Source organism: Miniopterus schreibersii (genome assembly GCF_964146895.1).
Source record: "Miniopterus schreibersii genome assembly, chromosome: 5".
Lineage (NCBI taxonomy): Eukaryota > Metazoa > Chordata > Mammalia > Chiroptera > Miniopteridae > Miniopterus > Miniopterus schreibersii.
Genome location: NC_138106.1, coordinates 43,563,814 through 43,591,083, shown reverse-complemented (window position 1 = coordinate 43,591,083; position 27,270 = coordinate 43,563,814). Strand labels below are relative to the sequence as shown.

Genomic DNA, 27,270 nt, shown 5'->3' with positions numbered 1-27,270 from the left:
AGAAGAGCCCGGAGGCGCCGCCGCCTCGCGCGGGCTCGGCGCCTCCTTCCCGGAGCCTCCGCCTTCCCGGGCGGGGCGGCCGGGAGCCGGCCCGTACCCCAGTACCAGCGGCACTGTTCTCTAGCTCCCCCGGTTCCTCGCCGGACGCTGAAGACGGCAGCACACGTCTGGAAGGTACCATTCTTTGATTCCACCGCTCTACCAAACTTCGAGATAGTATTAGAGACAGCTACAGAAAATTAAGGTGTCGGAGAAACTTTAGATTTGTGTTCTATAATAGTGACCAACTCGAGATAGAAGAAGGCAGTTTCGAGCAAGCTATTTCATTTTTTTCGTTCAACGCGGGCCTTCCCTACTTGGGCTCTTACGTCACTTCCGGGGACCGAGGGCTTGAGTCCCGGAAAACGTGCGCGTGGGGCGGCGCAAGTCCGTTTGGCCGCCGCGCTGCGATGGGCCGGAGGAAAGCGCCGGGTACCGCGTCCCTCGGCCGGGCGCTTATCCGCCATCAGACTCAGCGGAGCCGTGGCCAGCGTCGCGCCGACTCGTGGGTAAGACAGGTCTTGTCATCTTTCTCAGCCGTTCCGTTTGGTTATGCGAGTGTGAATGCGGCCAATCCTGGGGTCAGAGGTCACGGAACTTTCCAAGAAGTGACGCCTAAGTAGGCTCTTGAAGGATAAGTGTAAACTGCTGCCAGGCTGAGAGCAGGTCCTCCTCCTAGGAGGGACTGAGGGCACGAAGGTGGAGGCTTAAACGTAGAACTAGTTGGTTGAGGCTGGAGTGAGCTCTTGAAGGGTCTTACTGTTAAAAAGTAGCTTTTGCCTTATAAGCCCTGGGAGCTTTTGGAAGTTATAAGCAGGAAAGACACAAATACTACTTCTTTCTGTATTGGTTTAAAGAATTGACCCTCCAGGATTGGCTAGTTGCTACTAGAAATACAGCCTCTCTCTAATCCCTGCTTCACTCTTATTATTTCCTAGTAGTGCCGCTCAAAGATGAACAATTCATCTCCAGGATGTGGCCGGCCTCATAGTGCCCCAGGCCTAGGAACGGTCATAGTTTTAGGACCCTTGAAAAATGGACGACGCAGTTTGACTTGTGCTTGTTACTTTGACCATTCATAACCCCAGGTGTTTGAGACTCACTAAGGCCTCAGTAAGAATCCGTGCCGAAGTCAAAGATGCCCCTGTCTGACTGTCCATGTGCCACTGTCACCACCTGCCTTCCATCCGTATAATATGCAGAGTGAGCAGCATTCTGGCTCATTAATACTCATCAGGTCAAATGTACTCTGGACATTAGATTACTGATCATTTCAGTTCATTTTGAAGCAGATTGTTATTAGTGTAGCTTTTAGGAAGTGATGGGAAGATTGAATATGAATTCTAAAGAACTGGATTCTAATCCTTACTCTGATTTTTGCTGATTCTGTGGCCTTGGGCAAACCTTTTAACCTTCAGTTTTGGGGGTTTTTTCTTCATTTATTTCTACCTGTAATGAGCATGTGACTAGGATGGTGTTTATCAAACTCTGGGTTGTGTCTGGAAATCAGTTAAGTAGGTGGCAACTAGAGGTTTTTTTAAACCAACAAAAAAATTCAGAATATCAGAGTGTATTACATGTAGTAATGTAACTTTGTTTTAGAATTCTTTTGTTTCCATTTTACTCTCTAAATGGTACACAGTTGTATTGCTGTGTATCACAGCATTTGGATCACTTACTGTGAAACTTCCTGTGGGTCTTCATCAAAAAATTTTAACTGTGACTGCCAGGACCGAGAGTCTATGTTCAAATTCTATCTTTATCACTTATTAGCTGCAACTATAGGCAATCTATTTTTATCTACTTAAGCATATTTCCTCATCACATAAAATACACATTAAATTTACTTTAAAATATTTTGAAAATTAAATTAAATAATAAATGGAAAGTGCCTATCATGAGGTAAGAAAGAGCTCATTTAAATGTTAGCTATTATTAGTATTGACTCTAAAGGTGCTGACATCACACTCAAGACCACAGAATATTAGTTCCTTGGGGGGTTAGAGTTAGTTTGGATGTCAAGAGCAGAAGAGAGTAGCTGTATTTTTACCCTGTTTTATTCACAGTTGCACACCAGTGAACTCAATGATGGCTATGATTGGGGTCGTCTTAATCTTCAGTCAGTGACTGAACAGAGCTCCCTTGATGACTTCCTTGCAACTGCAGAACTTGCAGGAACAGAGTTCGTAGCTGGTAAGTTGTTTATTGCTGAGTGCATATAACACTGGTCACATTTCAGTCTTTGCTGGCTAGATACAAATAAATCTACTTGGAACCGTTTTTGCAGACCCTATTAAACTCATAAATAAGCTGTCTTTAGCCCAAAGTCAGGTATCCCAGAAGCATAATGTGCCACAGTTTCAGAATTCAGCTCTGAAGAAACACTTCAGATTATACAGTATCATATCAAGCTTAAGAAACCTAATCTTTCATAGGGAAAAGACCAGTCAATATTATGGTGGACAATACCAGCATTTTCCAGAATAGTTTCTGATACCATTGTTAGTAGCAAAATTCTGGGCCTGCTGCTGTTACTTAGGCAATTTGAATTGTATTTTAAAGTACTTGTCAACACATTATAGTGGAATTTTCGGTGCATGTAATTTGTTTTAATCACTACTCTCCCTTGTTTTTTTGTATGTGTTTCTGAGCACTTAGAAGAGTACCTGGCACAGAGATAGCATTATAAACTATTATTTCTGTTGCTCTTTTATTATTCTAAATGTTATTAAGTTGTTTAGCAAATTCACTCGTTCAAAATGCTTTTGTTGAGCCTCAGCTGCTCTCAGGCATTGTACTGGTTACTGAGAGTACAATGTGGAACAAGACAAATTTTGGCTCTGCAAATTTTGTCTTAGGTGCTTTGAAAGAAGTCTGTAGCAGACAATGGGGTCATAAAAGATGGAGTTAGTATTCCTTTTTATTTGAAGGAAGACTAGGCCTGGTCAGGGAAGGCTTTATTCTGGGGCTGAGTCTCAAAAGATGAATAAATATTAGAAGGACAGGTGAGATGACACAGGATGTTATACAGGGACAGGCAGGGGACTCAAGATGTGAGTAGTAGCCTACATTGTTCAGAAAATGGTTAGAGGTTTGGCCTCACTGTTCCTTCAAGTACACAGGGACAGTATGTGATGAGCATGAGGAGGTGGGCAAGGGCCAGGTCCTGTGGAGAGTAAGGGCTTTAAAGGAGTCTTTAAGGGGTTTAAACAAGTATTGAACATCATTTCATATTTTTTTTAAAGGTTACTGATGAATCTTTTTTAAAGGTTACTGATGAATCTTAGGCACACCAGTTAGGAGACTTGTTTTAGTCCAACAAGAGAAACAGACCAGAACTAAAGTTGTAGTAGCAGAAGAATGAAGGAATGAAGAAACAAACAGGGTATTGTTAGGGAGCTAGAATAAACCAGACTTTGTGGAGGTGGTGGAGTAAGTGAAGAAGAGCGAGGAGTGGTAGAGCCATAATTGGAGGTAGAGAAGAAAGGAGTGGAAGTGTTAATGAGAGTGTTGTATTCTTTCGAGATATTTGACTATGGCAGGGAGAAGAGAGAGAGTGAGATCAAGGTTAATATTAACATGTACATAGGTTATGGTTTGAGATCCGTTAGAGAGGAAGAGGTTGAAAAGATAGCATTTGGTTTGGCAGTAACTATTACAAATTTAAAGTGCATGTCCCATGTCCAGCATTTCCACTTTTTAGTATCTATGCTAGAGCAATAGTTCTCGAATTTTGGTGAACATTAGAATTTTCTGAAAAACTTGTTACACGGATTTCTGGGCTCTTTTTCTGGAGATTTGGTAGGTGTGGGTTGAGCCTGAGAATTTGCCCTCCTAACAAGTTCCCAGATGATGCTATATTTTAGCAGTGAATACTTGGAAACAACCTAAATGTTCAATAGGTGGGAAAATGGCTAAATAAACTGGTATGGACATGCTATACAATCCTATATGGTTGTTAAAAAGAATGCAGTAAATTTCTGGATACTAATGAGAAGGATCTCCAAGACCAGTTGTCAAATGAAAAGACAAAATTGCAGAATTGTGCATATAGTATGTACCATTTGCATTAAAAAAATAGGGCAGCTTTAGCTCAAGCGGTTACTTCGTCAATGCATTAAAAAAATAATCTGACCTGGTTACTAGACTTACTGGGGTGATTACTTCATAAGTTACATAAATGTCTAATCACGATGTTATACATACACCTGAAACTAATATATATCAACTGTAATTGAAAAATTAAAAATTTATTTTTAAAAAATCCAACCAATCCGTATATGTATGTGTATATTATGGTGGGAGGGAGAAAAAAAAAAAAAACTTGGAAAGCTACACATTTAGTCAATAACTTCAAGGGAAAGGGTGGGAAGAAGGTTGGGGGTTGGTCAGAGAAAATGTGTGCCTTTAAGGTTGAATTTTTACAAGGAGAGTTTATGTATTAGATAAATGTGTAAGTAAAAGCTAATTTTTAAAACCAAAGAAAATAGAGATTAATGAGGAAAGGAGCAAAGTTTTAATCTGGAAGGAGACGGGGATAGAATGCGATCAAAATCAAAGTTGGGAAGGATTAACTCTATACAAAAGGAGTGCAGCTTTCTCTGAAGTTGAAAAAAGGAAGCTAAAGGTTGAGTGCACACACTGAGAAATGTGTAGATGAAACGTTGAAAGGGTGCATATCTAAGAGTTTGAATTTTTCTCTTATTAAGGTAGAAGGCCACCTTTTGAAAGTGGGCAGAGGCGGAGGAAGGAGTTGAAAGAGAGCATTTACAATTTAGGGAATGGGAGAAATAAACCAAGAACATAGAAGAATATTCTTCCTTCTATGGAAAGTCTTAGGGACTTAACTGATGTTGAACCCATACACTTATAGTGATACTGATATTGTGATATAATAGGATATATATATATATTTGGTCTTTTTCCTGGGTTCCTGACATGAAAATTTCTAAGATCTTTGGAATCTCTGGAGTGATCCGCATGTCTTTTTGTATGCTGTGGTAATTGGTGGTTGGGGATGCCTAGATAACTTCAGAATGAAAGTTGGTCTTCAAACAGAACTGGGTGTAATTGGAGTTGGAACTTTCAGCCCAACCTCTGGGGAGGGGAGAGGGGCTGGAGATTTAATCACTAAGGATCAATGATTTAATTAATTGTGCCTACTTAATGAGACCTTCACAAACCTTTTGAAAATTCACTAAAATTTCTTATTAAATTTTATTTTATACCCTTCTTTCCTTTTCCTTAACAATGTAGAGGTGGTAGAATTTTTTCACAATTTTCTATGTCCTGCAGACAACACTTGTTTGCTGGACACACAGGAACAGTTTAACCTGGGGACTTCAAGTTTCAGCTATCTGTGAGTCCCTAGGATTGCATGCAAAATTAAACATGTTATGTGTACATATGTGCTATTTTGGGATGTAGTGATGTTCTGTAGTTTTTAAGTAAGTTCTCAAATGAGTCTGACCTAACAAAGGAGTGAAAAATGACAAATGCTAAATATTCACTGGGGGCTCTATTCTTTAAAAGATGGCACAGGTAGCACTCATATCTTATTTTCAGCAAATAAGGTTTGGTACTGTGATATAAGAAGATATATATTTGGTCTTCATCTCCAGTTTCTGTTACAAAAAGCTTCTAAAACCCTTATAACTTCATGAGTGATAGAGGGTAGAGGAGAATTTGTGCTAATGAGGTGACTGGTGGGCCCTTGGGTTACTTCTGCATGGGAGGCTGGTTATCATAGTAACCAACCTGGTGATTAGTGTGTTGGAATTTTCAGGACCTCCCCACCCCCACCTGTGGAGGTTCTAACAATTGAGTTAATCACCAGTAAATCATGCTTGTGTGATGAAGCCTCCATACAAACCCATTCAGAGATTTGGCACCTAAAGTGAAGTTGTGGGACAGAGCCCTTATACCTATGGAGTCTAACAGAATAGAATGGAATTGTAGGACACCCAGTTGGTGTTTGGAGAGTTGGAGAATTGGTTGTTGGTGTGGGTAACCCACATCTTTGGTGTCAAAAGTATTGGTAGTAAGTGTGTGGCGGTGGTCGCGGCAGCGGCTGCATCGAAATAGTTTGGTGCGACGTCTCACACCATTTTACTGGTACAGCCTACGAAGAGGCCAGAAGGCAGAACTTAACTCTATGAATCAGTGAATGAATGCATGGGAGGCGTTTGTAAAATGTATGAAGAACATCTGAACAGAATGAATCCCAACAGCCCCTCTATCACAGACGATATCAGCCAGTTGTTTGATTTTGTTGATGATCTGGCAGACCTCAGCTGTCTTGTTTATCAAGCTGATACCCAGACATACCAGACTTATAACAAATATTGGATTAAAGAGATCTATGTGCTCCTTCGTCAGCAGGCCCAACAGGCCGGGAAATAGTTGTGTTGGAAGCATTGGGGTTGGGGTGGGCTTGGAACACAGGTGTGTACAGCCATCTGTAGTGGAAGTTTTGTATTATAGTAACCCTGTTTCCATTTTGGTACACTCTAGCCAGGATTGAATGTGTTAGATGAAATGTGAGGATCTTGTTCAATCTGAACTCCCATCCCCCCTTTTTTCTCCTCTCTTTTTGTTTTTTTACTTAAACATTGTTATGATTTAGAAGGAAGTTGTTCTTTGTCAATTAATGTTGGTTATAATCCTTTAAAAATTTCATATCTGCTTTATAACATTCACTGTACTAACCCTTCTTCAAGTTGGGGTGGGGAGTGGTGACACAGTTTAATTATGTCCTGAGATAAAGTCTTAGTGAAAAACAAATGTTTTTTACTTTAAAAAACAACAACTATTGGTAGTAAACACAGTTCAGAGACAGGTGGTTGCATTATTGTATGATTACTTGTAGCAGCACTCATAGCATCACTACTGAAATGAGGAGAAAGGATAGTTGGCTTTATCCATGGGTGGAGTTTTGGGAGTGAGTGGGTGCAGTAGAGTAATGAATTTTGATATTCAGTCAGAGTGGTCGAGTGTATCTACCATGTATGTGGCTGTGGCCAAATAGGGAAAGAAGTGAAGCTGTGATTTGGATGATGGACTGGGGAAAGAGGAAGAGTCAAGGGGCTAGAGGTATTTATAATGGTTGGACATTGGGTGCGACATCACCATTGGAAGGAGGAATTAATGGAAAAGAATGATCAACTATTTAGTTCAAGGGGTGTGTGCATTTATTTTATTCCTTTGAATTCAAATAATGGCATTAATTGTGGGTTTTCATCATAAATATCTTATCTAAATTATAGTAGTGTAGTAGTTCACCATTTCTAACTGGAGTGAGATTTGTTGAATCTTTGCTTCCTCACCCATTCCCATTGGCTTACAATTATTCTCCCTTGTAAAATGAAAAGATTGGTTGTAGTATATCTTTACAGTTTCTTCCCACTCTTACTGCATTTACCATAATGGAATTTTTATAAAATTAGTACTTGAAAAAAATGTTTGACCTTTTGAAAACTTCAATAAAGATCTTTTCTTTTATTCTTTTTTGGTAGAAAACTTCATTTGGAAATTATAATTTATCCAAGGCTAGAGGAATCAAAATAAAAAATCTGTTTTAGGTGCTCATGTTTTTAGTTTTTGAAGTAACAACCAATATTCAATATCTATATTGCTTCCTAAAGTAACAGTTCTTTTCTGTTCTATAAACAGAGAAGCTTAATATTAAGTTTGTGCTTCCTGAGGCTAAAACTGGACTGCTGTCTTTTGAGGAGAGCCAGAGAATTAAGAAGCTCCATGAAGAAAACAAACAGTTCTTATGTATTCCAAGGAGGTGAGTTGAACACGAATGCAGGACTTTACAAGGCATAACAAGGTCACTGAGTATAAACATTTTAATATGGTGTTCATTTTTTTCTGCTCTCCTCAGTTGCCATTATTAAATCCAAATCCCCTGTTTTATTTTGATAACTCATGGAGTGTTTTCCCCTCTGTGATTGTTTCAGACCAAAGTGGGACAAAAAAACAAGCCCTGAGGAACTCAAGCAGGCAGAGAAAGACAACTTTCTAGAATGGAGACGTCAGCTCGTCCGGTGAGTGTTAGACTGTCTGAAGATTTGCCTTGGATTCCAAGTCAGGCATTTTAAATGCAAACTGGTGTGTGTGCAGATAGCATTGCTGGCTGCACGTGACTCCTTGCACAAAGACAGTGAGTTGGTTACTCTGCTCCATTCCTGGCCTTTCTCCCTTTTATACCCTTCTCCAGCTGTTAGTCGCTCTGAAGCATTCCTGCTTGATTACTGCTCTGGAGCATTCCTCCAGGAAGAAATGCCTTGAAGAAATATGACTTTGTTTGATAGATAAGCTTCCAGGATTTAAATAGATTAAGTGTAAAACCTGAATTTGATTTTCTTATTGACTCAGCAGAAAGTATATAAAAATAATTTGACAGTTAATATTTGTGTACTTATTTTTTAATGCAATGAATTTAGTATTTCTATTACAAAACCTATTATAATCTGGCAAAGGTATAAACTTATCATTTTAAAGCCAGGCTAGAAGAGGAACAAAAGCTGATATTGACTCCATTTGAAAGAAATTTGGACTTTTGGCGCCAACTCTGGAGGGTGATTGAAAGAAGGTAAATTACCAATGTTGTGGTGTTATATTAGATTCGGTGTTAATATATGTTTATAGGCCCAGAGATGGGAGGGGAGCAGGATTAAGCTATGCAAAGGGCTACTGAGAATTATTATAAAAACTGAAAGTTTTTAAAATTATAGATGGTTTTTGTTATTAGATGAACACATTGATAAGCCTATGAGAATAGTAAGCATTTTCTGTAAGATGAGTTCTGAAGCAATTATAGTTATTTCAGCAAATGTATATTGAGTTTCTACTTGTAAGATGGAAAATATGGGTATAAAAAGGGATAAGTGTCTGCCTGCAAAGAGCAAATATATTATGGGGGGAAGGCCAAACAATGCACCAGGCACCAGAGCACACAGATGAATGAAATGCAGTCTTTACTCTCCGACGACATAGTACTGGTAAAGTACAAAGCAGAGTGTGATTCCTTCTGTGTTGCAGATGGTCAAGGCATAGCAAAGGAAGGAGCAGTTGATAAGGATTGGAAATGAAGGGGTGATTTGTTTTGGTTGGGATTTGAAAAGAGAAAGATTTTGATAAGTTAAGAATGGGAGGTTTCCAGTCTTTTTCATGTCCTGATGGTTAGAAATTGATGAATCAGTTTTCTCCAATCTCACCTCTTTGGTATAGTTCAGCTTTTTTCAATCAGTGTCTGCAAGAATTTTTTAAACATGTAGTACCGAACTATTTGGTCAGGGGCACTGACCTCTTTTCCCTTAGATTGTCAAATGAAAAAATAACAGCCAACACAACAGTAGCCATCTGGTGTGAATGAATCAAAATTATTCCTTTTTTTATTATTTTTTTGTCAGATTGGCAAAAAATATATTTTTGGGTGTTCTGCAGAATTCTAGTAATTAGTTTATGTGTGCCATGACATGAAAAATGTTGAAAATCACTGGTATGGTTAAAAGGTTTTTGTTTTCTTTAAAATGTCTGAATTTCTTAGACGGACTCCATAAATGATCCTTATATTAGAAATGATGTTTTTTAACAAGAAACCTTCAGTCTATTTTTTTTAAAATCCATAAAATATACCCAGTAAGAACATTAGGAAGCAGGATGACTGGTTCTCGGAAAAGAATATTAGCACATTTGCATTGTTATTTTAAAAAAAACCCACAGGAATTGGATTAAACTTGTAAACCGGGTGGGGTGTGATTGCCTGGTTGAATGGAACAGGGAGTGACCTAAGAGCTCTCTGTTCAGATTGGTCCCAGTGCTATGCCTCACCCTTGCCTTGAGAGCTAGATCCGATGCTTCTAATCCTGAGCTTTCTCTGGCTTCTGGCTTGTACAGACTTGCTTCTTATTGGTTTGACATTTCTTAGCTGCTGTTCTTCCTTTGTCCTAATGAGCTCCAGCCTTTACTTTCCTTTTTGTAGGTTTTGACAGGGAACAGAGGTAACCACATGTGTTCTTCCGTGTTTAACAGGACTGCCCTTTACATGATTTTTATGCCCCTAAATAAGCAGTTGGTTTCCCCACCATGAGCCTGTGCTTGTTGAAACTTTTAGTTAGCCTCAGTTGGCTTACAGTGGTACTTGCTTTGTTTTTATTATGTGATATTCTCTTTTTATAAGAGAGAACATATTTCTTCCTCCATGAATATAGTGTATTTTACATGGAAGTGTAGATCCGAGTTACATAGAAATAGTATCAATAAAGTGACTACTGCTGCATCTTTTAGCAGGAAATATTTATTGGTGTTTTCTGTATAGCAGATGCCTCCATTTGGTAACAGGCAGCTAAGCCATCTGCCTCTTTAATTTCGAAAGTAGTTATCAGAAAAGATTTGATGTATGACATGTTATTGAAATGCAGGAAACTGCTGCGGCACCGAGGGCAGAACACTGTATTCCAGTAACAGGCGCTTTCGTTGTGTTGCGTAAACCCTTCCTGGTACATAGTTGGCACTTTTTTCTGCCTCCTAATTCAGCACACAAAGCTTCTTTCTCTTATCTCTTAAATTTGTCTTTTCTTACTGGTGTTTCTGAGCTGATTATTCTTTCTTAGTCTTTCTGCATGTTTAGTAGGTAGACATAAAGTTTGTGGACCTTGTAATTTTAGTTCATTAGGCTTTGTCCATTTTTTGCAGTCATTTTTGCAATTACTCTTAAATCCTCACAGTTTTGAAAGTGGTAGATATTACCTTAAAGAAGAAAATATTAGGACCTGCTTAATTTGAGTATTTAAAAACAGCTTATTAAAAACAATTTATCATAAGTTAGCAAGTTTCTCAGTCCCTTTGACTCACACAATTTTGCTGGAAATTTAACTGTTCTGAAGGAAATGCACTTTGGCAAAAACCCTGCCCTGAATGGTAACCGTGATGTCATGCATATCATTGGTATTCAGCATGGTAGCATAAGAGTTACCTCAAAAAAGGCTAACTGGATACAGATTTGGGGAGACTGCTGTAAGGTGGCAGGTGGAACATCTGCAGCTTATTCCTTTCCAGGAGCAGCCTCAGCTGGTCCTTAAAAAAGCACCTTTCCTAAACAAGCTGAAGGAAGGGAGGGTCCTCCCAGTGAAGTGTTTATTTTCTTGCAAAGCTGGGTTGCTGTAGTCCCCACCACATTTTTTAAGGATTCAAGGGGTTTGCTCTCAATTGTAGAGTTTTCTTTTTATTATTATTATTATTATTGAGGAGGAGGAGGAGAGAGAGAGAGACATTGATTGGTTGCCTCCCATAGGCACCCTACCCAGGAATTGAACCCGCAGCCTTCCAGTGCATAGGATGATGCTTCAACCAACTGAGCCATCCGGCCAGAGCAGAAAGTTTTCTTATTGCTACATGTTTTTATATGTGACTGAAGAAGTTGGACTCATCCTTCTTGCTTCAGGATGGCAACTTAAGTTGGTATTTTGCTGTTTTGGATTCTGCCATCTTAACCCATTCTTGGAGTGGGTGGATGATCATTTGCTAGATGTAGGCTTTGATAGTGACAACTGTCAGCAGGTGATAGATATATTATGGTTTTCTTTGAAGCCTTAATACAGTATGGATTAAGTACTGAATATATAATCTCTCTTTATCTCTCCAGGAGAGGTTACTAGAAGATAACAGCTAAAATTTTTTAGTTTCCTCCTATATAAACTGGGAATAATTGTACCTTAAAAAGTTAAATATGTCACATGCTTAATATATGGAAAGTATTTGCTCCTCTTACTATATGGTCAATATTCCTTTCACTTCACAATGATTGGAATATCTCACGGTTGTTTTGCAGCGATATCGTGGTCCAGATAGTAGATGCTCGAAACCCACTCCTGTTTAGATGTGAGGATTTGGTAAGTAAAATGTGGCAAGATTCAAATTTAATGTGCTTGGAGGAGCAGTGGGAGGGCAGCATGACTGATAGCAGTCCGTCCAGGCAAGCGTTTTGTACTCGCTAGCTTTGTTTAACTGGCCTCCCCAGGTCAGGAGCTTGCATAATACGACTCTTTAGACAGATGTTTTCTCTTCTCAGACAGTTGTTTCTGTTTGCAGAAAGGCACAAACACTAACATGAACTTTCCACCTTTTAGTTTAGAACCACTTTGTTAATAGACATTTGCCTTTCTCATTTTTTGAGACACCAGTCAAAAGGGCATTTTACTTACTTTAACATATTCCTGGTTACTTTACTTCTTATCCATCCCATTAAGTTTTCTCACACTTAGTTATTACCCCTGTAGTGGTTTACAAGTAAACTAAGTTTATAAGCACCACAGGGGGTAATAAGGTGTGAAAACCACATGACATGATGTAATACGGGCTTTGAATTAATAACACACTGTATACCTGTGAAGTATTCCTACTGAGGACCATAGTAGTAAAAGTACAGATTATTTTTAAATCCACTGCTGAATAACAAGAATCTTAATGGTGAAACTCTTTTGGAGTCAGCTTTTGTACTTCTGGTGTATTTCCTAATGAAGAGCCAAACCTGCGAATTAATTTCAATTACTGTGTCTTGGTTTTCTTTTAGACTTCAAAAATAATTTTTACATTAAATATTGTTGGCTGTCATGTGGCTGAAATACAGTCCCTGCTGGCTGACAAATCTAGTTATGCAGATTTTTAACTTTGTTTAAAAGAAACAGTTCAAAAATAAACAAATGAACACAATAGATCCAGGGACATAGAAGCATGGAACAGACTGAGGGATCTCAAAGGGAAGAGGGCAGGCACGGGTGGGTGGACGGGGGGAGAGAATAACCTAAGACCTTATATGCATTTTTGCATCACCCGTGGACACAGACAGTAGTGTGGCGAAGGCCTGGAGGTGTGCAGGGTGAAGGGGATCAATGTGGGGAAAAGGGAACGTTTGTAGTACTTTCAACAATAAAGATAAAACATTAAAAAAACAAAAACAGTTCAGTATTATTAAAGAAAAGAACTACATTTTTTAAAGACAAAAGGACCTGCTGTACTTCAGCATGGCAGGAAGCATTTCTTTTTACCCCTTCCAATTGTGTTGTGTTAAAATGTTTTTCTATAGGTGACCTAACTTCTTTTCAGAGCTTACTGAGAGGATCAGCAGAATGTGCTATGATTAAAAACATTTAAATCAGAAATGAGACACTCTGGACTGTTTAGGGGTGGTGGGACATCCAGCTCTTAAAATTTAGAGAAAGACTAATGATGATAGACACACAGAAAGAAGAGTGAGCAATGGAGCAAATGAGGCAAAATGTTAACAATCGGGGCATCTGGTCAAAGGGACTACAGGAGTTCTTTGTATTGTTCTGGCACTTTTTCTGTCATCTGAAATTGTTTCAAAATAAATTATCTTTAAAAACCTAAAAAAAAATCCTGGGACAGTAAAAACTTTTAGTTATAGCTGGGGGAGGGAGGGTCCTTCAGTATAATTAGCCTAATTTTTACCTCTTTGAAGAGGCCTTCCTAAAATATCTTTGTCTTGCCTAGGAATGTTATGTGAAAGAAATAGATGACGAGAAGGAGAATGTTATTCTGATAAATAAGGCAGATTTGTTGACTTCTGAGCAGCGGAGTGCCTGGGCCACGTACTTTGAAAAAGAAAATGTGAAGGTTATTTTCTGGTCAGCTTTGGCTGAAGCCGTCCCACTGATTATTGACCCTAAGGTAACCTGCGGCACTTTTCCAGGTTGGGTTTCAGGGAAGAGGATTTCAGTTTCTGGTTAGTGTGCTTTGCTGTTTCTTATTGGAGATTTATGGAAATTTGGGGGGGTTGTTTTTTCCCTAAGTGCTATGATAGGAGGGAGACCTATAGAAAAACGGGTCACAGGGCGACTTTTCTGCTGTCCCCATGGCTCTGTGTTACACACTGATACTCGTTTTAATATTTTTTAACCCAAATTTTAAAGAAACAATTTGAGATTTATTTTCTAATAAAAATAATAACTAACTGTGAAAAGAAATTAGTAATAAAATCTTAGAACTGGAAGAGACTTAAAAGAATATCTTTTCTCCTGTCCTCCTCCTCTCCTTATCTCTTATTCCTGTTTGTTAGCCATCTGGTCACTCAGCGTGTTGAGCTAGGGCAGTGAATGCAACACCTGCCCTTTGCTGAGCTCACAATTTAGTGAGCTCTAAATCTGAAGGAATTCAGAGGTGTGTGTGTGGTTTTAATTCACCCCCTTTCAGAGGAGCTAGATTATGCTTTTGGCTCATTGAAGCTGTGAACAACCAACTCCCTCAAATATTTAAAAGAAAAGACTTAGGCAGATCTCATCCTATCTTTATATATAGAAAAAGTTTGTCATTTTGTTTTTACCTTAACTTGGATATTACTATTCCTTTTAAGTAGTAGTGATTTTTGTAACTACCACAAAGTCCTTTTGTTGCCATTATCACTTTTCCTGAACCTAAACTACTTATAGCTTTAGTTTCTCTAATACACACACAGGTTCACATTCTTGTCTTCTGCCTCTTTTCTCCGAACCTTAAAATGATTCAGAAGAGCACACTGACTTCTTTACATTCATCGCTTGTTTAGCATAGAAATTGCTTCCAATTCCATGTTTCTTTTTGAGTTGCCAGGTATTATCATGAATTCATACCTATTTTCCCTCACAGTTTGTTTACATCACTTTCCTAACATTTAGGATACCTATTTAACTGAGCTCATGATGCCCCCTTCTGTGATGGTTGTTCATTCTAACACTGTAGATTATTTGAAAATGATACAAGGTTTATTTACATCACTTCTAAATCCAAACCACTTCATCTGTGTTGGTACGAATTAGTAATACTGTAAATTGCCTTGTTTCTGCTGTTATCAGTAGCTATTCAGAAGAATTAATACTTCCATGAATAGTACATAATTTTATCTTTCTCTAAAGGAAATCTTTAATTGTTGAATAATTTCTACACAGGAGTTGAGTTTTGTTGCTCCTGCATTTTACACACAGGCAACTATCTCCACAGTGCTTTGATTTATTAAAGGCAATTATAAAAGAATAGCAGTTTCCTTAAACATGCAAACCACTCTCTTGAAAAATGCAAATGTAAAATGAAGCTCCAATTACAAATTAAACCCCTTTTGCTTTGTGCAGAGAAGAAACTTTTATCGTTAATGAGAAATGCTTTATTTTGTTCTGCAGCCCATTGCAAAATAATATACAGCCAAAGAATTCAGCTTGGCACAGACTTTCCTAAACCTTCACTTTCTTTAAAGATTTATCTGTTACAGAAGTAATACATATTACTGTACAAAGTTCAAGTAATACAGAAAGGTGTAAAGTGAAGGTCCACCACTCTTCCTCTCCCCCGAGGGCACCACTGTGGATTCTGTGGCTGTGCCCTGCACTGAAAGGCTTGCATTGCCTCCTCTCTATAGTTACCTTTTTTGTCACCTTCATAGCTTTTCCTGTCCTGTGTTCATCTTAGATAACCAACTGGAGTATTTTCACTGGAGCGAAAAGGTGCACTTACACACTTCTGAACTTTTCTGTTTTCTGTTATTTCGTCAGGAACAAGCAAATGGAGATGCTGAAGAAGCCAACAGAACTGACTTTGAAAACTCCAGTTGCGATGAGGCCGAAATGCCACAAGGTGAGCCTCGACATCTAGACAGGGGTCCTCTGTCACTTAGTGAAGTTGTCACTAGTGATGAAGACAACAGTGAGTATGAGGACTGTCTGGGAGAGGAGGAGGAGGAGGAGGAGGAGGATTGGCAGACGTGTTCGGAAGAGGACAGCAGCCCTAATGAAGAAGCCCATGGCCAGGGCTGGGAGGAAAGCTGTGCTGTGGATGGTGAGGCACAGGCCAGGAAAACCCCGCAGAAGAGGCAGACACGCAATTTCAGCCATCTGGTATCAAAGCAGGAGCTACTGGAGATCTTTAAGCAGCTGCACACTGGGAAGAAGGTGAAAGAGGAGCACCTTACTGTTGGACTGGTAAGATGAAATGTCATAAATTCGTTACCACATGCGGGTCTTTGTTCTCCATCCTTGGGTAGCTGCACTGGAACCCTGGAGACCAATCAGGCATTGTAGGGACCTTTAATCCCCTCTTACTGCCCACTGCCATTGTGGGAGTAGGCAGTGTGACAGGTAAAGCTCAACTCAAAAGAGGGAACTTTCTCAAGGCTTACATTGGTTACAGCCCTGTTCATATTAGCCTTCCCCAGTCTTTCCAGTTCGGTCCTGCCTGTCATGTGACTTACCAAGGGATACTAGAAAGAGCTTTTAAGGTTGTCTTCGGATTTCTAGATCAATGTTCTTACCTTTAGGTAAGATAGGCTTTTGGCATCCTGTGATCCTTGCCAACTTGTAAATATTCCAAAAGCATATTAGGGAGAATCCCAGCATCTTAGGGCCAGGGAAAATATGATAAATGCTTTAGTTGCATAAACCTACAAATAAGGAAAGAAGATCACATCTCTGACTACATATACCCTAATTCCAAGGTGGCTGTGGAAAGTGCCCAAACCCCAAGGGGGTCCAATATGGTTCCATGTCTTTAAGGAAATGTAAAATGTTACAGAAGGGATTTATTTTAAAGATCTTCTATCCAGGAGAACAAAATATTGGAGGAAAGTAAAATTTCCACATGTACGAGAAATCCCAGCTTCTCTATGAGGTACTTTATTTCTTTCTCACGTTTATAGAAATGTGAAGCAGCCTCCCTCCCTTTTTTAGTTTCTCACTGTAGAAATCCTGAATGAGGTTAATTTCCTCATTCTGCAAACATTTCTTGATCACCTGCTTTGTGCCAGGCATCTTGCTGGGCCCTAGCCATGTATAGATAGGGTAGACAAGACAGACACAGTCCCACCCTCATAGGTTTTGTAATCCAAGTGGTGAGAGTTAGAGAGGGGTAAGTTTAATACGCTATAGGAGTATAGCAAATATGATTTTGACAAGGGACAGTGGAAGGACATCCAGGCAGACAAAGGGTGGTAAATGTTTAAGCAGAGTGGGAGGAATGGGAAAGTGTGTTCATGAAGTGACATGTGATTGAGTGTGGCTGACGTTTGAAGAGTAGTGATTTAGGACTAGAATGGTGGGAGTATGTCCATTTTAAGTCTTGTTATAGAAGTGGAAAGTTTGGGAATTTATATTCAATGGGATCAGTATTTTATAATCTTCCTGTCATGTTGATGGAGGATTCTTGAAACCATGTAAGAGAGTGAATTGAATTTGGAGAATTTGGGGAAAAGCATGAGAAAAAGCATAGAAAAAATGCAACATAATTTGAGCAAAAAGTTTGTCATTTTGAGAACTTACTTTGTTCCTTGGTATTATTACCCTGCCTGATCTGTGGCAACATGACATTCCAGATTTATTGATAGTTAGGTGGCGAGAGGCAGAGGTATAGTGTTTCACCCAGAACCCAAGAGTAGTTGAAGAGTTTTAGTAGCTTGATAACCCACCTCAGTTCATTGTGTCATTTGAAATTTTTGGCTAGCGAGACAGAAACTTGGTAATGTTATTAAAAATAATTATATGTTGTGGTGATGAATATATCTGTGATGCCCAACTTCACCCAGTGTGGAAGATCCAGTGGGAACAGTGATATGCCGGTAGGTGAGAAGATGGGGGAAGAGCTGGGAACAAGGTGGTGATTTTACTGTAGCATCTGCTGTTATAGCAAAAAACCTATAAAAATAAAATGTACTGTTCATCACTGGAGACAAATCTGAATAAATAGACCCATACCACAGGGAGGGAAATGTCTGACAACAAACAGCATATATTTCAAGTAATCTCCTGAAGCAACCCAATGCTTATGCTTATGTTGCCACTTTTTATATAATATCTTTGGATTTTTGACAAATGTGCTGTTTGACTATTCAGTAACTTTTGAGTCTCTTCCAGGTAGGCTACCCAAATGTTGGTAAGAGTTCAACAATCAACACTATCATGGGCAACAAGAAAGTATCTGTGTCTGCCACACCTGGTCACACCAAGCATTTTCAGGTATTTATTTTACAGCATTGGTCTCTGTATTTCCTTCTTAGCCGGTTCCTTCCTCTGGGTATTTTCTGAAGTTCTGTGCTACTCATGTGCTGCTCTTCTTTCCCTTCCTCTGTTGTGTGCCCAGCATAAACCTCTGACTTGTCTTTCAGACTCTCTTTGTGGAACCTGGCCTCTGCTTATGTGACTGCCCAGGCCTGGTGATGCCATCCTTTGTATCTACCAAGGCAGAGATGATTTGCAATGGAATCCTCCCAATTGACCAGATGAGAGATCACGTTCCACCTATATCATTAATATCCTTCCTGCTTTGTAAAGACCCAGGTGGTTATGTGTGAGTTAGGGCTTCAAGTTTATTTTGGACATTGCCTTGCATTTGATGTTTTCAGGACTGATATCTGAGAATGGAAAATCTAAAATACTTACTAGTGCTGTGCCCAAGTTTATACAATGAGATAGCATCAGGACATCAGAGTTAGAGCCTCACATCCTGGTTGCAGCGGGGCAGCCAGGCTGGGATCTCAGCCTTTAATTGCAAATCTGCCTGAATCCTGACACTGTTATTTGACTGTTTGGGTGACCCTGGAAAACTTGCTTAACCTTCCTGAGTCTTTCCTTTTCTATTAAATGAGGGTAATAATAGCTACCTCACAGCCAATTATGAGAATTTAATCATTATATCTAACATTTATTGAATGCTTGCCATGTACTTTGCTAAACACTTACCAAGTAATACCTCATTTAATTCTCAGTAGAGCCCTTGAGGTGAGTACTGCTATTGAGGAAATTGAGGCACAAAGAAGTGAAATAACTTGCCTGAGATCTCACAGTAAGTAAAGATTAGGAACTTAGCTGCCTCTTAGCAGCATAATGAATTAACTTATATGAAGTAACTAGGCTAGTGTCTGCTATGAAAACGTACTCAAAGATAGATCTGTTAAGAACTGCAGAATCTAAGATTGATCCCTGCTTACAAGCTTACAAATTAATCTTACTGGTTTGCTGTTTTGTGGGTGCTGGCAAAAGACGAGAGACTCCATGAAACCTGGCACACTAATTTATTAGTTTTTAAGTAGGGTAAAATCCCAGGCCCTGCACGATTCTTGACAAGACTCTTAATGACTACACTTAAGGCCACAGCTTTTTGTTTACCCCAATTTGTTTTCTCTTTCTATAAGAAATAATGAGTAAGAATTCATTTGTCATGATAAATAAAATATGATACATCTCTAAAATAGAATACAGTTGTTAAAAAGAATGCATAAAGTACAGCACAGGGAATATAGTCAGTATTGTTGTAATAAATACGTATGGTGCTGGGTGGGTACTAGAAATATTGGGGGAACATCTTATAAAGTATATGATTATCTAACCACTATGCTGTACACCTGAAACTAATCCAAAAATACTAAGAGTAAACTAATTGAAAAATAAGAAAAAAAGAGAATGCACTAAATCTACTTATAGCAACCTGGATGAATCTCAGAACATTTATTGCAAGCTGGTTAGGCTGGGTTCTATGGAGGATTCGGGCCTGAGTCAGATGCGGATCCCGCCCTTCCAGGATTCAGTCTGTCAGGGATATGCAGCATGTACATGAGTAACTGGTAAAAGATAGAATGTCAAAAGTGGATTAAGAAAAATCTATGGGTAATTAGACAAGGGAGAGAAAAATAACCTCTGCTTATATAGTCATAAGGATTTGAAACAAAAATTCTTTGTGCTTTATGTTCGAATTAGGATAATCTCACAAATTGATTGTTTAGGTAAAAATGTGTCATCTTTAAGATGTATTTCAGAGAGATAATATTTTAATAATTATTTAAAAGGATTCATTTGGTAGAGATTGATCATTGGTGCATAAGGCTTTGTTTGAAAGGGAAAAGTCTTTAAATTAATGAATAACTACTCTTGTGGAGCGGTGAAGAGTTTTTGCCACAGAAGTGCTGACGTACCGTGTTCTTACACATGTGTGCCAGACACCAGGGGGAGGAGGGGTCAGTTCAAGGCAGTGGTTTCCTTGACAAGCTTACATTTGTCAGAATATTCCACGACATGTTTTAGAAGCTACTTATGGCATTACTATCATAAAGCCTAGAGAGGATGAAGATCCCCATCGACCTCCAACTTCAGAGGAACTGCTGACAGCTTATGGATGTGAGTTGTGATTTATTTTAAAACATGAACAAAAAGTAATAAAGTTAATGAGAAAACAATCCTCTGCAGAGATACAAATCCAGAATTTTTCCTTAGCATTTGTTATCTCATTTTCAGGTTGATATTTTTGTGTTCTCTTTTGGCCTTGCCTATAAAGTGGCCTCCAGGTAGCTGGTTAGGTGATGGCTTCGGGGTCCAACAGTAGAGGAGGGAGACTGAGTGCTACCTGAGTGGTATTTTACTTCAGTGTGTTAAGCGCTTTTTAGAAGTTCAAGAAGGAGGTGCTTTGTATCCTTTGCCTCTTCCCCAGATCTGCCCTTTCTTAACCTTCATCACAGAAATCACTCCCTGGGGAGACACATCTTCCATGCTCTCCTGGTCTCAGGCCCTTTCCATATAGGAGGCCTTGATGTGGGCAGTGTTCAAAGCTCCCACAGGGAGCACAGGGCCTGTCAACAGTTCCCACAAGCCTCTAAAGAGAAGCCTGTAGGACATTCACCACTTTGATGGTACCCAAGCATAGACATGGGTTCTGATCTGAGGCTGTGTTGGCTTTTTCTGGAGACTTCTCTCAAACAGGGAAGGAAGGGGATGTTGGAAAGAAAATGAATGTGCTTACCAGAGCAGAAGGGAAAGCCCTCAGAGTGCGACAGAGCAGAGCTTGGTTAGGATAGGGGCACAGAACCTCTTCCCCTTCCATCAGTCCCTTGTAAGCCTTGTTCAACATTATAAAATGAGTCCACGCTCTCCCACCTCCATGTTTTACCTTAATTCCACATGGGGGTTATCTTAGCCTGTCATTTCTCCAGTTGATTGTGATTTATTTACCTTAAATACAAACTTTAAAGGTTGTCTGAGGGGCGAAAGGGGTGGGGAGACGTGTGTCTACTTAAAGAGAGAGCAGTGTTAGAAACATTTCTGTGTGTGTGTGACCTGCCTTTGAAGGAATTGTCACGAGCCAGGAAGGAGTTCAGTTTGAATATTTACCGGGAGAGAAAGGTGATTTGGTAGGGACAGCTCTTAAATCAGACCTTGAACTTACCTTAGTTGAGAGACTTGAAAGAGGATAAATACTAAGCACTTGTGGTAAGACTGATATAGTCACAAAATCACAGAACTAGAAGAGACCTGAAAGATGAACCCCACTTCTTGGTCCCCCTTTTTAACAAGTAATCTGAAATCAAAGCATGAAATAATTTGCCCAAGGTGGTGTCTGGTCAGTGGCACAGCCTTGCTGAGAACCCAGATTTCCTAATCCAGACCTCTCTCCAGTCAATGTCTGAGAAAATCAGAGTAAGGGAAAAGCCAGTTTGTGAGAAGGGATGACCACACACGTTTCTAAGGTCACCATCTGCAGGTCCACAAAGAATAGTCTCTGACAGTTAATTTTAAAAGATGTTGCTAAATAATTTTTTATTTATTTCTTTAAATGCAAGTGAAATTGAGCATCTGTCCTTATTTTTTTAGCCATTTCTATGCATTATTTGTTTTTGTCTTGATTTGTAGAAGTTCTTTGTTACATGTGCCACAAATGTTTTTCCTAATGTTGATGGTTTCTTGAACACTATAGAAGTTAACAATTTTAATAGACTGGGGTGGGGGGGTGTTTGTTTGTGTTCTTTTTTGTTTTTGTTTTTGTTTTTTTGCTTGATTGGGTTTGGCATTTTACTTGAGGAAAGCCTTTTATATCCCAAAAGGGATATAAAAACTGTTTTTCTGTAGTATCTTTTATTATTTAAAACCTTTAGATTTTAATCTGCCTAAATGTACTTTTGTGTGTGGTGTGAACTCTAGGATTCTAACTATTCTAAACTGAAAGAGCCAACACACAGCTAGTATGTGAGGGAGCTGAGTTTTGAACCCAACTTAGCTGCCTGTTTTCTTATCCACTGTGCTCTGCTCCTCCCTTTGAATTGAGTTAGTATTAAAGGGATCTTTGTTGTATGTTTGGGAGACTGGAAGAAGAGTGGGGAGATTTTATATATATATGAAAACTTGCTCTGTTGCTTTTGGTTTTGCTAATAAGATTAACAACATAGCATTCTACAGGTAGCCTCCTTGAGTAAATGTTTAAAGTCAAGAAATGGGAGAAGTAAGTGGAGTAGAAAGAAGTTGCATGCGTCACAATGTGGTGCTAGGATATCAGATAAAATAATATGATCTATTCTCCTGGGTTATCAAGTGTTTTTATATTGCTAACCAAAGTATTTTCTACAATGATAACTGGCTTTTCAAAGTAGAGAGTACAGATACATAGTGTAGTAAGGGAAAGGGCACTGTTTCTATCACCACAGTTGTTTTGTTATGATGATCTGTCTTCTAACTTAGGTTTTGCAAAATTCCTTTTTCCTCACAGATATGCGAGGATTCATGACAGCACATGGACAGCCAGACCAGCCTCGATCTGCACGCTACATTCTGAAGGATTATGTCAGTGTAAGTGAACCCTGCTGCTTGCTGCTCTTGAAGAACTGGGTCTTTCTCCACTGTGTGACTTTAGAAAGTAGCCACCTGTTAAGTTATAAAGGAGACATTTTCTCATTGAAATTGTCTTATAACTGGATTTATATTCTTAATCCAGGAGAGCTAGTAGCATCATATAAATCAGTGAAGTGACTGACAACATAATATGAAAGAGATGAAGGTCTCTGAACACCTGTCTTCAGTGAAAATGAGAAATTTATGTCTCTGCTTTTTTCAACTCCTCTAGCACAATCTTTCGTGTAATATAGCTGTTTATATGCCTTTCTCCCTATACTTATCTAGTAACAAAAATAACAACAGCTAACATTTATTCAAAGCTAAACCCTGCTGGAATAGTTTCAAATGTTTTATGTTTATTATCTCATTAAAAATACATAACAAGTCTGTGAGGTTATTATTCTCATAAGTGAGGACATGTTAAATTTCGTATTTTCCTCGTCAGTGGAGGAGGAACTAATAGTACCTATCTCATGAGATTATTATGGAAAATAAAAGTGGGCAGGCATATTCTCTTGCCTTCAATTCAGGAAGAAAGTAGTTATGGAATATTTATATGGATAAATTATCCATTTACAATTTATAAAACTGTGGAGCATGGGAAGATGCATTAAAAACAATCACAGTTTTTAGAGTGTTTATGGCGGGAAGAGGGAAATCTGCACCCAGTGAGCAACTCCAAGCAGCCCAGTGTCCCACTAGTCATACTGTCCAGTTGTGTCCTGGTTTTCACTTTGGAAAATATTCATCATAAGTATAGTCATACAAGTGTACCGAAAAATACATACTTTAGTAGGAATGCAAATGAGGTAAAAAGGAGCACAGAGAAGAGAGATTTTATTCTTGTCTGGGGGCTACGTCAGGAGGCTAGGCCTCTAGAACACAAAGATCACTCAGTTTGTTAGGACTCTTCAGTTGCAGTTGACCCAAACTCAGCTGGCTGACCAAGAGCAGGAGCTCCGTCAGAGTCCCGGCTGGAGGCGCCTCGCCTGAGGACTTCCTCCTGGGGTAACAGGTGGCACTCGTGATGCACTGACACCATTCGTGTTGTCCTTATAGGGTAAACTCCTGTACTGTCATCCCCCTCCCGGGAGAGAGCCCCTGACCTTCCAGCATCAGCACCAGCGGCTACTGGGGAACAAGTGGAGTGGTGGTGGAATAAAAATACAGCCAGGTCAAAATGAAAAAGCAAAACAGATTGAAAATGTTGTTGACAAAACTTTTTTTCATCAAGTAAGTTTTAAAGTTTTTCTTAATTTCTCATCTAATACATTTTGTATAACAACTTACCGAAGGACACTTGTTTTAAATGACAAAACTGGGCTAGAACTTAGGTGGTTGTGACTCCTCGCTTGAGTTATTATTTCCAAGTCTGCCAATATTTAGAAGAAAAGTTACCAATATGCAGAAAGATTACAAGTTCTTTCTTGGGTCTGCTGCTGTCATACAGGACATTTAAATTGAAGTTTTAAGTGTTTACAAAAAGTTTCTAAAGGTCATGTCTAAGAAAGCTGAAAACTTATAATTATGTATCTAAGCTTTAGTTTCTAGAGTAATATTTCAAGTTAAGAGAAACTTTTTTGAGCATTTAATACTATGTGCCAACTACTATATCAGGACCTGCGATATCAAAATGAATGACACGCAATTACTGCTTTCAGAGGAAACATGTTCTAGCAAAGGGGAGACAGGCAAGTTAACAAATCACATGACTTGTTAGGTCTAGGACAGAGGTATGAGTCAAGTACTCTGTGAACCCGGGCTGGAGAGCAGTTATCTCGGGGCTGAGAGCAGAATGGGTGAGTGAGAGCTATAGAGAGGAAATGATATTTAAGCTGAACTTTGAGAGACAAATAAAAATGTGCCAGTTGGAAGGAGTGGTGAGGGCCAGATTTCCAGGCAGAAGGAGTAGCATGAACAAAGGCATGAAGATGGGAGTGTGGGGTTTGTCATTAAAGAGCCCATGTTGTAGGTGGCCTTGTGTGCCCTGTGAGAGAATCTGTATGTGATTCACCAGGCTACAAGGAAACATCAGAGATTTGTGAGGACAGGAATAAATGTTATTAGAGAACTCGTAGAAATGTGGACACTAGATTAGAAGAGTCTTGCAGTGGTCCAGGGAAAGCTAATGCACACCTGGACTAGAACAGTAGGGGAGAGGTGGAGGGGAGGGGATAGATGCACAAAATTACAGGGACTAGGATCAACAGAACTTAGTGGCCAGCTGACTGTGTATGATAGGTGAGGAAGACAGAGCATGCTGTCTTGGCAGCTGGGCTGATTCTTTATACCACTCACTAAAATAAAGAATGGAGAGTCAGTTTCTAACTAAATTTAGATTGAGGCAGATTGAATTTCAATATCAAAGTAGAGACTTCCAGGAAGTAGCTAGTACTACATTATGAATGTAGTTATAGTTAATATTTGAAGCTGTGGAACTAAGCAAAGTTGAGGGGGGTAAAAATGAACTGAAGACAGAATGCAGACAACTTACCATTTAAGTAACGAGGAGAAAGGACCAGTGAAAGATGGAAGTCCACCGTCTTGGAGGTCTCCATAAGTAATAGTGTGCATGTCCTCTAAAGGAGACCGCTGAGATCTCAAATAATATTTTCTCTCATTTGCTAGGAAAATGTGAGAGCTTTGACCAAAGGAGTCCAGGCTGTGATGGGCTACAAGCCTGGGAGTGGCCTGGTGACTGCACCTACTGTGAGCTCTGAGAGCGGGGCTGGAAAACCCTGGAAAAAACATGGCAACAGAAATAAAAAAGAGAAAAGTCGTAGACTCTACAGGCACCTGGATACATGAACACAACAGAAATGGCATCTGCACTATGCTCCTGGAGGAGAAGAAGCTGCTCCTGCCTGTGGTGCTCTAGCACGGACCCTGCTCTTGGCGCACAGCCACACCAGCCGTCAATATCAAGACCGAGGGCTCCTTGAAGCACCAGCTCTCTCTAATGTAGTCATCTTGGAGCCCCAGAAACCACCTATGGAAGGCTGAATTTCAGATGGGGGAAAGAATGATGTATATCTGTTTGTGTAAACATACACAAATGTATACTAATTTGTAGGTTGGGAATTTTTTGAAAAGATTAAAATTAAATTGCCACTAATATATTTTATTGGTTTATGCAGATACATTGCCATTTGGACATTCCACATTCTTTATAAACAATTTTAATTTGCTAAAACCTGACTGGGATTTTAGATGGATTCTTTTGAATACATTATTTAGATTGATGATTCTCAACCTCACACATACCCAACACACCCCTGATACGGCAGAAGGCATATCAGGTCTCAGAATGAGGGACTGGCATATATAGTTTTTAAAGGCCCCTGGAGAGCAAGGCTGGCTATTGAAAATCACCATCACATGAGCCACTACTACCAAGGGAAGTGTTTTTTCTATGGCTAACCCACAGGGAGAAAACAACTAGTTCTTATTTTAGACATAGGGATCGCTGTGTCCTCAGTACTTACGACCATCAACAGACATCAGCAGTTTACCTTTTACAGCCACAAACATTCAAATCAGTTTATAGTATGTTATAGCTGTGTCAGCCTCTGACTTCTTTTGTCTCCCTTTTTCTCTGAGCCTCATTCCCTTAGATCATTACCTTGTTTTTGGTCATAGATGTTTTTGGAAATCAAATGGGAAATATGGACGCTTTCTTTAGAAACATGCATGTTCCCATATACACAGTTTTGCAAAATACATCAGAAGACTTACAGACCCTCACCCAATTCACCCATGAATTCAGTTAAGAAGACTTGCCTCGAAAGGGGAGGGTGCATGTGGAGGTGGGCAAACGGGGGATAAATAGGGACATAAAGAGACTCTGCTTTGTGTGGTGGACGCACGATGCAATGTGCAGATGTTTTGTTGAGTTGTACACGACACCTGTATGGTTTTGTGAACCAATGTCATCCCAGTAAATTCAATTAAAAGAAAAATATTATTTGAAAATGTGTTATATTGCCCTGCCGGGCATGGCTCAGCGGTTGAGCATCGACCTAGGATCCAGGAGATCGGGGTTCGATTCCCAGTCAGGGCACATGCCCAGGTTGCGGGCTAGGCAGCCGATCAATGACTCTCATCATTGATGTTTCTATCTATCTCTCTCCCCCTTCTTTCCTCTCTCTGAAATCAATAAAGATGTTTTTTAAAAAAGAAAATGTGTTATATTAACAAATATTTATTGACCACTGTGGCAGGAAGGACATCTTAGAAAATGACAGTGGGTTAGGGCCTGAAGCAGGAAGGAGCACTATAGGATGGAACATAGCAAGAGCCAGGTCACATGTAGCCTTAGAGCCGGTGAAGGGATTCTGGATGTTTTCTCAGAAGCAGTGGGTGAGCCAAGAAGGGTTTTTACAGGGGAGGAATGAGTGTGTTCTAATTCTTTTCAATACCAGCTGAAAGGTTATTCCAGATCAAGGCTGAAGCAGACCTAGAGAAAGCAAAGCTAAAGGTCTTCTAAAATTGTTCCTCCATCTGTAACAACCCGCGTCCAGTCATTCCCTTTGATTATTAATCCTCCCCCCAGGATGTGTCTTCCATTGATTCCAGAGGGGGAAGGGAAGGGGGAGAG

General features: G+C 39.5%; 1 protein-coding gene and 1 pseudogene across 3 annotated transcripts; both read left to right on the top strand.

Moving 5' to 3' along the window:
• LSG1 (large 60S subunit nuclear export GTPase 1) lies at window positions 1-26,843 on the top strand. 2 transcript variants are annotated; one of them, XM_081139291.1, is made up of 14 exons: window positions 1-548; window positions 2,106-2,232; window positions 7,711-7,831; window positions 8,004-8,090; window positions 8,552-8,638; window positions 11,879-11,939; window positions 13,561-13,737; window positions 15,588-16,013; window positions 17,937-18,038; window positions 18,188-18,331; window positions 20,069-20,192; window positions 22,549-22,628; window positions 23,733-23,906; window positions 25,302-26,843. In XM_081139291.1, the coding sequence occupies exons 1-14, from the start codon at window positions 450-452 to the stop codon at window positions 25,479-25,481; spliced, it is 1,989 nt and encodes a 662-aa protein (XP_080995417.1). In that variant the 5' UTR covers window positions 1-449; the 3' UTR covers window positions 25,482-26,843. The 2 variants fall into 2 exon arrangements, with proteins under 2 accessions (XP_080995417.1, XP_080995418.1); XM_081139292.1 differs by lacking the exon at window positions 13,561-13,737 and having other exon boundaries at window positions 398-548.
• On the top strand, window positions 5,572-6,441 carry LOC308557894 (enhancer of rudimentary homolog pseudogene; annotated as a pseudogene). Its single transcript has 2 exons — window positions 5,572-5,580; window positions 6,124-6,441. The product of its transcript is annotated as an enhancer of rudimentary homolog pseudogene (transcript).
• Window positions 26,844-27,270: the final 427 nt, after the last annotated feature.